This window comes from Leptonychotes weddellii, chromosome 5 (genome assembly GCF_054177405.1).
Source record: "Leptonychotes weddellii isolate Sample4059 chromosome 5, ASM5417740v2, whole genome shotgun sequence".
Lineage (NCBI taxonomy): Eukaryota > Metazoa > Chordata > Mammalia > Carnivora > Phocidae > Leptonychotes > Leptonychotes weddellii.
Window position 1 is genome coordinate 15,157,302 of NC_138373.1, and position 11,912 is coordinate 15,169,213.

Consider the following 11,912-nt stretch of genomic DNA (forward strand, 5'->3'; position numbering starts at 1 on the left):
CCCCCCCCCCCCCCCCCCCCCCCGGCCACGAGGAAATAATATCTAAGATACAATCTGAAGCATGACTAAGGGCAGGTCAGGGTAGACGATCCGAGCCAGAGATAACCAGCTCTGGGATTTACAGAACGCCTACAAAGTATCAAGCACTCTGCCAAGCAGGGGTTAGGGCTTGAATTGTGTTCTCTAAAAAAAAGATATTTTCACGACCTAAGCCCTAGTACTTGAGACTATAACCTTGTTTGGAAATAGGATCTTTGCAGTGCAATCGAGTTAAAATGAGGTCACTGGGGTGGGCCTCGATCCAATACGATCCAATATTTTCTAGTGTCCTCATGGCAGAGGGAAATGTGGACACAGAGAGAAGAGGATATGAGGACGGACATGCAGGGAGAAGACAGCCAGATGACAGAAGTGATGCAGCCACAAGCCAAGGGATGCCGGGAACTGCTGCGGACGCCAGAAGTTAGAAGGGGTGAGGAAGCGTTCTCTCCTAGACCCGTCAGAAAGAGCATCTCCCAGGCCATCCCTTGATCTCTGACTTCTGGCCTTCCGAACTGTGAGACAATAAATTTCTGTTGCTTTAAGCCACTCGGTTTTTGGTACTTCGTTACAACAGCCCTAGGAAACCAATACGACAGTCAAACCTCCCAGGGCTGTGAGATTGGTATTATTAGCCCCATTTAGCAGAGAACAGCGAGCCTCAGAGAGAGAAGGTGACCTGGTGGAGGTCACACAACATGGGCAGAGTGGATTCCTGAGCGGTCTACCCAGTCCCATTATATATACCACATTGCTTCTTCAACTGAACCAAACACCAAGCCCGAGTGCTAGCAAAGGGGCCTTCCCAGGGGGAATCATGTAGCTTTCAGCAGACCGGGATTCCTGGGGAAATACCCTCTATCTGTGACTGCAGTCCAAACCTTCTCTTATTCCAGGCCAAGAGGGCCTGGCGCTCCCTGCCCTCGGGCCCTGCCCACTTGTGCACCTTAAGTAAGCTGAGGACAAGGGAACATGAGGGAGCTGAGTGGCGGGAGGAATTCTACTCCTTCCATGGGCCTCGGTTGACACCAGCAAGCTAGAGGTCAGTTCTGGGCCCCAGCCTGGACCCAGCTGAGCTTTACGAGGAAGATGGAATTTCAGAGAGAAACAGAGGCTGCTCCTCAAGCGCCCTCCCCCAAATTCCCACCTGAGGCCCTTTTCCAGGAGAGCGCTTCACCCAGTGAAGATACTCTGTAAGTGTCCTATCACCCAGCGTGTCTCTAGTCTTATTGTCCCAGATGAGCTTCTGTAAACAACTTCCCGAACTCTCCCTCCCCAGGTCTGCCACTCACCCTCAATGACATAGATCTTCTTTTGCAGCTCAGTGAACAGATCTTTAAGCTTCTCAAACTTGTCCAGAATCTTGACAAAATCCTTCGCGGGTTTTGAGGCAAATTCGTGGAGCCTTTCCTGACTTTCCTTGGTTGCAAAATGCTTTCCAATCTGTGAAGGAGTAAAGACTGGAGAGTTGGCATCCCCAGAATCGCAGAGAAGGCCCTGGCCCCGAGGAGAAAGGGGAGGGGGGGCTCAGGAACAGGAGAGGGAAGATGGGACTTGGGAAGCAGCCAGGACCTGGGGCCCGTACCCCAATGATGTAGCGGATGATGTCTTTGGCTGAGTCAATGTTGTGGTGGTCCGTGGCTTCCCCGTCAGTGATGATGATAAGCACTTTGGTGGCATCTGGCCGGGCCCCCAGGTCTTGCCGGAACACCTCTGTCCTGTGTCCAGGAAGGAGTGTATGTGAAAGACCCCCCCAAATCATGAGGTCTCCCCCCACTCACCGAGCTCATTAAGTCACTGTCCTGTTGATTATGCAGAAGCCCTTCTCCCATCCCCCAGGCAGGTATCCCCAGCCTTCCAAGTTCTCTTCTGAACCTCCTCCCTCACCCTGGCTGCCACACCTCTGCTTCCAGACCGGTGGTCTTCGAAGATATTCTGGGTGGCCAGGAGGTTGTCCTGGAGCCCATGGGCAGTGATGGGGAGGCTTTGTGAGGAGAGACTCTGGGCTTCCTACTCTCCATTCCTACTCTCCAGTTCAACCACATGACAGCTAACCTTTTATTGGTTAGACATGCTGGGGATCCAGGTGAGATTTCAATATGGAAAATGGGCTCCATGGCTGGAGAAAATGGGGAAGTCACGCTTCCAGAGCAAGCTCATCTGGCAACCCCCCACCATCGATGGCAGGCTGCCTGTAGATCTCTGCTACAGCAAGTCTCCTCGGGAACTGAAGTCACCTGTTTCCATTTCCATGTTCCCCAAACCATGAGTTCCTCAAGGAAGGAACATATCTGATTTGCTGCTGTGTTTCTGGCTCCTGACACAGCAGGTGCTCCCCGCACGTGACATAAAAGGAAGAAGGGAGTCCTGAACACTGGATAGGCCAACGCTCCAAAGTCCCAGCTGCCCACAGCCTCCTTCTGGAGCAAGACAGGGTGCCCACAGCTTCTGTTGGGACAGCAGCTCTCTCTGCACCATCTGATCCTTCCGTCCCCACCCCACAGCTAACCAGAGACGGATGATTAATCCAGGAGCAGCCAGTCTACAACCCTTGACTTATGACATGACTTGCCTTGGAAGAGGAAGCAGAAAGTCACATGGGGTGGGGGGGGGAGGCGCACAACGGCAGGTGGAGGAGCGATGCAGAGAGGGGGGACCTCAGGACAGAGGAGCTCTGATAGGGGCAGAGCCGAGACCTCTGTTCCATCTTGGATGCAAATCATTTTCCCAGCCTCCGTCCACACAGACACGGCCTCTCATGGCTCCTGTTCATGGATTTCCACCCTGTTTAAACCGCCATTACCTCTCATCTCTATTTTTTTTTTTTAAAGATTTTTATTTATTCATTTGAGACACAGAGATACAGAGAGAGAGAGAGAGCATGAGCAGTGGGAGAGGCAGAGGGAGAGGGAGAAGCAGACTCCCGGCCGAGCCAGGAGCCCCATGTGGGGCTCGATCCCAGGACCCTGGGATCATGACCCGAGCTGAAGGCAGACGCTTAACCATCTGAGCCACCCAGGCGCCCCTCATCTCTATTTTTTAATAGCCTCCTTCCTGGTCTCCCTGGTCCCACCCCTGTTCCCTCCACAACCTAATAGCCCCGCAGCCAGAGGGATCCTTTTTTTAAAAAAATATTTTATTTATTTATTTGAGAGAGAGAGCGCGAGAGAGCACGATCAGGGGGAGGGGCAGAGGGACAAGCAGGCTCCCCGCAGAGCAGGGAGCCTGAAGCAGGACTCTATCCCAGGACCCCGGGATCATGACCCGAGTGAAGGCAGATGCTTAACCGACCGAACCACCCAGGTGCCCCGGAGAGATCCTTTTAAAAACATAAATCAGGGGCGCCTGGGTGGCTCAGTCGGTTAAGCATCTGCCTTGGCTCAGGTCATGATCCCGGGGTCCTGGGATCGAGTCCCACATCGGGCTCTCTGCTCAGTGGGGAGCCTGCTTCTCCCTCTCCCACTCCCCCTGCTTGTATTCCCTCTCTCGCTGTGTCTCTCTCTGTCAAATAAATAAATAAAATCTTTTCAAAAAATTAAAAAAATAAAAACATAAATCAGATGATCACTCCTCTGCTCAAAACCTCCAATGACTTCTCATCTCACTCTGAGGAAAAGCCAAAGTCCTCGCTATGGCCTCCAAGGCCCTAAGTGCTCCAGACTCCCCTGGTCTCTCTGACCTCATCTCCTACTACTTTTGCCCTCACCTACTTCTCTCTAGTCACACTGGTGTCCCAGCTCTTCTTGGAACGTCCCAAGCATGTTCTCATTTCAGGGCCTTTGCTATTCCCTCTGCCTGGAATGGTCTTCCCCAGTATGGGCATGGCTGCTTCTTCACCTCCAACGAGTCTTTGCTCAAATGTAACCTTCCCTCATCTTCCTACTGAATACTGCTTTCTTTTTCCTTATAAAACTTACATCTTCTACTATATTATCTAATTTACAAACTGGTCCTGTCTATTGTGTTTCTCTCCCCTAATATAATGTTAAACCTCAAGAGAGTAGAGATTTTTGTTTCATTCACTATGTTCCCAGAACCTAGAACATGGCAAACAACCCACAGGCCAAAGCCAGCCCCCAGATTCCTTCTGTATGGTCCATGGGCTAAAAATGGTTTTTATAGTTTTGTTTTTAAACAGTTACAAAAACAAGAAGAATATGCAAGAGAGACAGTATGTGGCCAGAAAAGCCTAAAATGTAACATCTGACCCTTTACAGAAAAAAATCAGCCCCCTCCTGACCTGTAATACTGCCTAGCACACAGGTAGTCAGGAAGTATTTATAAAATATATTTCTATGGGGCGCCTGGGTGGCTCAGTCGTTGGGCATCTGCCTTCGGCTCAGGTCATGGTCCCAGGGTCCTGGGATTGAGCCCCGCGTCGGGCTCTCCGCTCAGCGGAAAGCCTGCTTCTCCCTCTCCCACTCCCCCTGCTTGTGTTCCCTCTCTCACTGTGTCTCTCCCTGTCAAACAAATAAATAAATTCTTTTAAAAAAATAAAATAAAATATATTTCTATGATGCTATGATGATGAGGCGGGGATTAAGGTCATACAGCTAGCTGTGGACATGACTGGATTTCCAACAGCTACCCTGCTGGACTGTCATGGAAGAAAGTCCCAGAATGTAGCATTTTTTCAGTGACTGTGATGACAGAAGCCCACCATAAATATGATCACTCTGAGGCCACAGGATCCTCAAGCTGGGATTTCCAGAATTCTTTCAGAAGGGAGAAACTGGAACAAAAGTCCCCAGATTCTAAGATACTACAGGAAGATTCACCTGGAGTGAGACAGAGTCTATGAGTATCAGGAATATGGAAAATCCTTCATGCAAAAAGGTAGTCTAACCTTGCATGAAAGAATCCACACTAGTCCGAAGCCCTTCGAGTGTACTCAGTGGGGAAAAAGCTTTGGGGCCAAAGGCAATCTTGTTACACATCAGCAAATACACATAAGAGAGAAGCCCTATCAGTGCAAGGAGTGTGAGAAAAGCTTTAGTTGATGAGGTAGTCTGGCCGTTGGTGAAAGACCCCACACTGGACAGAAACCCTATGAGTGTGCTGTTTGTCAGAGAAGCTTCAGGAATCAACGTAACCTTGCTGTTCGTAGAAGAGTTCACAGCGGTGAAAAGCCCTATAGATATGATCAGTGTGGAAAAGCCTTCAGTCAGAAAGCAAGCTGAATTGTTCACGTCACAGTCCACACAGGCCTGAAACATAGCGTGCGACGGGTTTTCACACCAGGGGGGATCTGTATTCCTGCAAGGCAAAATCCATGCAGGAGAGACACCCTACCTATGTGGCCCGTGTGGGAAAAGCTTCACTCAGAGGGAATTTGGCTGCGCGCCAGTGAAGCTGCTCACAAAGACTGACCCTTTGATCACTCTCTTCAAAAGAAGTTCTCTTTATGAATGAAAAGTACAAAATCCTCAGATCAAGCAACCTATCCAATTCTATGGAATGAATGGAGACTCTTTCAGACAGACCATCGTTGAGTAGGACAAACTCATTTTTCTCCTTTCCCCCAAATGAGTATGAAAACTAAATGTCTTGTTTATAATCATTAACAAAAAAAAATCAAATAAAATATACAGTACGGCCCTTCAACACAATCTAACTGCCTTTATCTAGGCCTCAATTTAAACACAGCCACCTGGTCCAACTCCGGGGGAAAAAACTTCTAATCTATAGTAGACTTAGGAAATCAGGATATGCTAGCTTCCAATACGGGACTCGAGTATATTGAATTTTATGAACACTTCAAGGAATTTTTCAAGGAGAATTTTGACTAGTAGAGATTTTTGTTCACACGCTGACTTCAAGAGCTGATCCCCAACTCAGATGTGACTCAGTCATGGCTTCCAAGTTCACAATCACTTTCCAAGTCTTGGCTCTAGTTCCTCATGAGGTTTGGCATTACTCCCTGTCCCAAAGCCTCATGAGCTATCCCTGCATCCTCCAAAGAATTGCCCTTGAGGATTTAGTTAGTATAGATTTCTGTTACTTATAATTAAAAGAAACTGGACTAGGGGAGCCCGGGTGACTCAGTCGGTTAAGCATCTGCCTTCAGCTCAGGTCATGATCCCAGGGTCCTGGGATTGAGCCCCGCGTCGGGCTCCCTGCTCAGCGGGGAGTCTGCTTCTCCCTCCCCCTCTGCCCCTCCCCCTGCTCATGCCCTCTCTCTCTCTCAAATAAATAACCTTTTTTTAAAAATTAAAAAAAAAATAAAAGAAACTGGACTAAAATTGCTCCACTTGAATTCCTACAATAACCTGCCCCTTGCTGAGCCCACCTGTTGAGTTCCTATACCCTGAAACCTGAAGAAGCCAGTGCAACTGACGGGTGGGCTGTCTCCTACAAAAGGGGACTCACGCAACATAGTTGATGGCACCAAAAGTGTTGGTCAACTGGCGCATGTGTTCTACTTTGCCCAGCAGAACATCAGGGTTCTTCACCTTAACATATTTCAAGAAATTAAATTCTGTTTTGCAGTCCGTGGAAAACTGAACAGCAGCAAACTAGAAAAAGAAGCAAGAAATGAAACATCATTACATAGCCCTTCCTACTTGTCTGCGCCAATCTATTTTTTCTTTTTTTTTTTTTCAACTTTATTTTTAAGTAATCTCTACACCCAACATGGGGCTCCAACTCATAACCCCAAGATCAAGAGTTGCATGCTCTTCCAGCTGAGCCAGCCAGGTGACCCTTCCAGTCTATTTCTTATCTGGGACCTGGGTAACCCAACCCCACATCCCTGCCTCAAAACATTCTTTTAAAAATGAGGTAATATATACACAAACACAGAAATACAATTAAATAAACCTCTGATCCCTTACGTAGTGCTGTCTGCTGAACTTCTGTCCTCTGGGTCGGCCTGCCTTCCCAGTGGGGATGTTCTGCTGAGTGACCCTGCTAAGCTGGATACAGCTGGTTGGGCCACAGATGGCCACTTGGCTGAGGCTAACCCAGTCAGAATCCATCCTCCAAGAATTTGGGATTTGCAGAGGGAGGGGTTGGTGGAGAGGACAAAAGAGCCTCCTGAAATTTTAACACATGAACTTAGGAGCTTTCCACAGGCCCATGTGATCCAAAGAAGCTGTGGGAGTCAGTGTGTGGAGAGAGAAGAGGGAAGCAAAAGCCAAAAAGAAACAGAAATGAGAACTAAAGAGAATCCCAGACACTTTCTACTTCCTAGTGCTTGTCTCTTCCAGAGGTCCAGTCCAACTATGCCTTTAGGTTTTGGAGACACCTCATACTAAATTTTTCTTTTATGCCTTAAGCTAGCTCAAGTAGGCATCTATTGCCTACAAACAGGAAAACTAATTAATATATTTACCTGGTAGGAAGAGTTGCTGAGCTTCTTCATCACATCCTTCATGAAGTCCAGAATTTTCTGAAATTCATCTGGCTGCAAGCTCATTGAACCATCAAACAGAAATACCAAGTCCACGTTGCCCTTTATACATTCTACAGACCCCAGACACAAAGGGAGTTGGTGAAGTGTCTCCACGGGTTGACCTGCCCATGCTGTTTTCCTTGTATGGGCAGCTCCCTGGGAGAAATTTTTACCCCCTGGATCCCCAGCTCCTTACCCTGATAACCAGGGCGCCCTTGCAGCACAGGACCCCTCAGATTCTGGCGGAAAAGGTAACACAGGCCACTCAGGTAGACATTCTGGTCACACACCCGAGACAGCCCAGGATCACAGGCCTGAAGGAAGCAAAGGTTAAAAAAGGGGGACAGGGAGTTGGGGCTTCTTCTTGTGTGTCTTCTGGGCATCATCAGCCAAGAAGAACCTTCAGGGTCACCATCCCCTGACCTCACTCCCTACATCCAACTGGAGACCAAGGCAAGGTAATTCTGCCTCCAGGTCTTAACAGCCACCTCTCCCTCCCTCCTACCAAAGCTGTGTGCCAGTGAATGCTCACTGCCTATAAGACAGAGTCTAAACTCCTGCGTTTGGCATTCATACTGTTTACATTTGGGCACTCTCCTACATTTCCAGGTCTATCCCCTTTGATTCCCAATCACACCTTCTGTGTTTAAGCCAGATCACTCACTATCCCCAGAATATACAACGTTGTTTCTTTCATTTATGACTATCTTTCCTGCCAGACTGCAATTTCTGGAAAGTCAGGGCTCATGTCATCTTTGTATCTCACTCCTCTGACCCCATCTGAGCCTAGCACATTGGCCGGCATGTAATAGGAGCTAAGTATACAAGCTCCCAGTAAATGCTGGCTAAATATTTCACTCAGCCAGCCTTCTATCCCTCATATACCTGTGTCAGAAGATGCCGCTGGGATAAACTGTAAAGATCAATGGGCTTAGAATCAAATGGGAATTTAATTCAAATCCTGGCTTTACCTCTTTAAAACCATGTGACCTTGGCTAAGTCTCTTAACCCCTTGGGTCTTGTTTCTTCGTGTGTAAAATGTGTATACTGATCCCTGTCTCCTCTGAGTGTCTTGAAGGTTAAAAGAGAGAAAGCAGTGTTTCCCAAACTTCAGGCTTTTGTGCACCACTTCACAATTTCTGCCATGCGGGCATACCATGCAGACTATTATTTGTTTAATATTTTATTTACTTTAAATTTACTTTTTATTTAAACTTTAGCCTTATCCCAAGCAATTCGATCCAAGAAATCATGAATCTGATGTGTTGTATATTTTTCCTAATAAACCATTAAATAAAAATATAACTACAAAACATTAAAAGTTTGTGTACCACCAAAATCATCTCTGTATATCCATGGCCACATTTCATATTTGGAAAAAACCGACATAAGTAAGGTCTCAAAACTAGCTGGCTCATACTCAGTTCTTAATAAGGCCTGATTGAATCAGAATCTCTCTGATGCCTGTAATCTTCTATAGGATCTTTACTCCACTTTTTCCTTCCTTCTTTTCAATCTGTCTTTCTTAACATCGACTGATATCACACTACACAAGATTCTTACCAAAAGATTTCCACTTGTGGAGTCTGTCGCCAAGGTCATCCCCAAGTACTTGGAGGTATAGTTGGAACCTGTAGGCACCAGGAGATTGGTCTGGAGGAACTTAGGTAACCCAGATGTGGCAGGGCCAGCCTCAACTTCCCTGGGACACCATTCCTCCCAGGCCCCTCACCAGTTACTCACCACTCAGGCTGACTGGAAGGCAGTGGCCAGTGTCTGGATGGCACTGATAGAGGTTTCCCGTGCTGTTCCCCTCACCTGGAGCTCCCACGATAACCCTGATGAGAAATCTCACCTGTGAGACGGAGTTGTCCCGTCTTTACCCATCCACTCCTACCCATTAGGGGGGTTCAGATCCACAGGTATCTCAAAGAAATGCAGCCAGTCCCTTTCAGGGAGGCTCCTCGGCCCCTACCTCTTCCCTATTGAATACCTCAAACTTCTAGAAAGTTAAGGATCTTTTCCATTTATAGTCTAGGAAAACTGAGGTCCAGAGAATGAGGTGCCAGAATGTCACATTATGAGTTCACTCAATCAGTCATCAATTCAAAAGTCATTTATGGGGGTGCCTGGATGGCTCAGGTGGTTAAGCGTCTGCCTTCAGCTCAGGTCATGGTCCCGGGGTCCTGGGATCAAGCCCGCCTTGGGCTCCCTGCTCAGTGGGGTGTCTGCTTTTCCCTCTCCCTGTGCACCTCCTCCCTGCCCGTGCTCTCACTGTCTCTCTCAAATAAATAAATAAATAAATAAATAAAATCTTTTTAAAAAGTCATTTATGGCATATCTACATATCTACTATGTGCTAGGCTGGGGCATGTACTAGGGCTGAGGGGGAAAATCCCTGCCATCAAGACTCTCACTGTCTAGTCAGAGCACCAGTGGGGAATCTAGAAGTGTTGCAAAGCCCTTTAGGGGCTGTGATATTTCCCCTTTTTTCAGGCACTCGTGTGGAGATTTAACCATGGACTGTCCTCGTCCTACTATCTGATGGCCTCGCTCCCGTTTCCGAGAATTGCCACCAAGACGTCTCCAGACAGGAGACTCCCTGCTGGTTCCCCGGATCTGGCCCACCCGGGGCTGGTGGCCTGGTCGCCCGTCCCGGCTCTGCGGGGCAGGGAGGGCCTGGGGCGGCAGCTCACCGGTCTCCAACCTGCAGGACGCGGTACCCAAAATGCCTCCCGGCGAGTGGGAAGGAGAAGTTTTGCACGTGCCGCACTTCCAGGTTGTAGCCTGAGGCGGGGGCTGAGGGAGAGCAGGGGGTGTGGTCAGGCACTTCCGGCTGGTCAGTCCCCCCCCCCCGCACGTGCTCCCAGAGCCGCGAGCGCTGATTGGCCGCCGCCCACGTGCCCCCCCCCCCCGTGGGCGGCCCACCCACAGAGACCCGGCTCCTTCCCCCCCGGCAGGCGGCCGGCACGAGAGGCAGAGCGGGACCTTCCCCCTTGGGGCCTTGACTCCGGGGAAATCTGGAAGCAGCGAAGCCTTACTAGCCAGAGCCCGCTTGACCTCCCAGCAAAGAAGGAAGGGTGAGAAGGCGGAGGTCCCGGAGAAAGAGGCAGATGGAAGGGCCCCCAGGCGAACCCCATGGCAGGGTTCGTCTCCCTACACACCCACTTCTCCTTTGGGCCTGAGACCCAAGATAATTAGCCTCAGGCTTCTGCCCACAGACTCATGGTTTCAGGATCCCCTGGTCTCTGTGAAACTGCTTCTCATCTAATGCTCCCTTACGGCCCGCCCTACCATGCACCAGTCTCTTCCTTCTGTTAGCGCTCAGATGCCCCCATGTCACCCCCACCTCAAGCAGCCTATGCATCCTCTGCAAGTCCCTAACTGTCCTTTCTGGCTCTGCTTTCCTTCCAGGCATCAGGCTTCTTTCCGCCGCATCCTAGGATGGCAGAGAAGCTGCCCGGCCATTTGTTCGGTCGAATGGACTGAGGCGCAGAAAGGGGAAAGGGCTGAGGTGGTGGTACACGGTCGTACCACGGGCAGGACCAGACCCCAGCGACAGCTCCAGGTACCCATTAGCCATCTGCCTCCTTTTAAGACTCCACTCCGCTTCTCTGTTGCCACCTGTGTCTCCCTTCTCTGTCTTTCCCTCCAGACCTTGCCTCAACTTTGGACTCTGACTTTCTTTCTTTACTTTCCCCCTTCTCCCTCCAAGATTCCTGAGCCTCGTGGTCACCTATGGCCAATCCCACCCTCCAGCAGCTGCTCATTTACTCCAGTTCCACAAAGCCCTGCAGTTTCCCTGGCCACAGACACATGTCCCTTCCCTTCCCGTCCCCTTTTCCCTTGCCTACCAAAGAGAAAAGGCCCAGACAGCAGGAGCCTCATTACGATGATGCAGGAGTTCATCTTTCCAGCAGCTGGAGGGACCTAATCCAACACTCCAGGCTCAGAGAGCCCTGGGGATTTGCTGGCAACCCAGACAGGGTGAAAGAAGGAAATGATAATGCCCCAGGGCCTCTTACAGTGGGACTTTCTCACAGAGGCGCCAGGCTGGTGACACTGGGTGGGGGTGAGCCTGTAGGGGTTGTGAAACCGCATTGGTTGAGAGGAAGTGTAAGCAGGTTAGAGACACTTCCTGTGCCCGCTTGCATTTTCACATCATCCAGGAGAAGACAACACAGTAGGTAGATGATTGTCTCTCCAGTCCAAGAGTTGCTGATTCCTTGTCTTTCACCAACACACAAACTGAAGACTCTGTAAAGCTCAGCAGAAGACTGGTCAAACAGACTGTGGAGCAATCATAATGGAATGCCACCAAAAAAAAAAAAAGAGAGAGAGAGAGAGAAAGGAAGGAAGGAAGGAAGGAAAAAAATAACGTAGGGAAAAGAATGACATAGTTTTCTCTTGACATTGAAAGAGGCCCATAATACACTGATGAAGAAAAAGAACAAATTACAGACAGTATATTTAGTAACTT

General features: G+C 49.2%; 1 protein-coding gene and 1 pseudogene across 2 annotated transcripts in view; one reads left to right on the forward strand and one right to left on the reverse strand.

Moving 5' to 3' along the window:
• Nucleotides 1-11,695, reverse strand: part of ITGAL (integrin subunit alpha L) — a 38,763-nt gene extending 27,068 nt beyond the window's left edge. Inside the window, exons 1-9 of one of the 2 annotated variants that reach the window (XM_031033174.2) lie at nucleotides 11,287-11,695; nucleotides 10,129-10,231; nucleotides 9,176-9,270; nucleotides 8,996-9,063; nucleotides 7,629-7,746; nucleotides 7,373-7,503; nucleotides 6,409-6,554; nucleotides 1,625-1,757; nucleotides 1,332-1,482 (exon numbers count right to left, since the gene is read on the reverse strand). In XM_031033174.2, the coding sequence (XP_030889034.2) occupies nucleotides 1,332-1,482; nucleotides 1,625-1,757; nucleotides 6,409-6,554; nucleotides 7,373-7,503; nucleotides 7,629-7,746; nucleotides 8,996-9,063; nucleotides 9,176-9,270; nucleotides 10,129-10,231; nucleotides 11,287-11,341 (1,000 nt within the window). In that variant the 5' untranslated portion in view covers nucleotides 11,342-11,695. The remainder of the gene's footprint in view (nucleotides 1-1,331; nucleotides 1,483-1,624; nucleotides 1,758-6,408; nucleotides 6,555-7,372; nucleotides 7,504-7,628; nucleotides 7,747-8,995; nucleotides 9,064-9,175; nucleotides 9,271-10,128; nucleotides 10,232-11,286) is intronic. The other variant, XM_031033176.2, reaches the window with a different exon arrangement.
• Nucleotides 4,605-5,416, forward strand: LOC145721538 (uncharacterized; annotated as a pseudogene).
• Nucleotides 11,696-11,912: the final 217 nt, after the last annotated feature.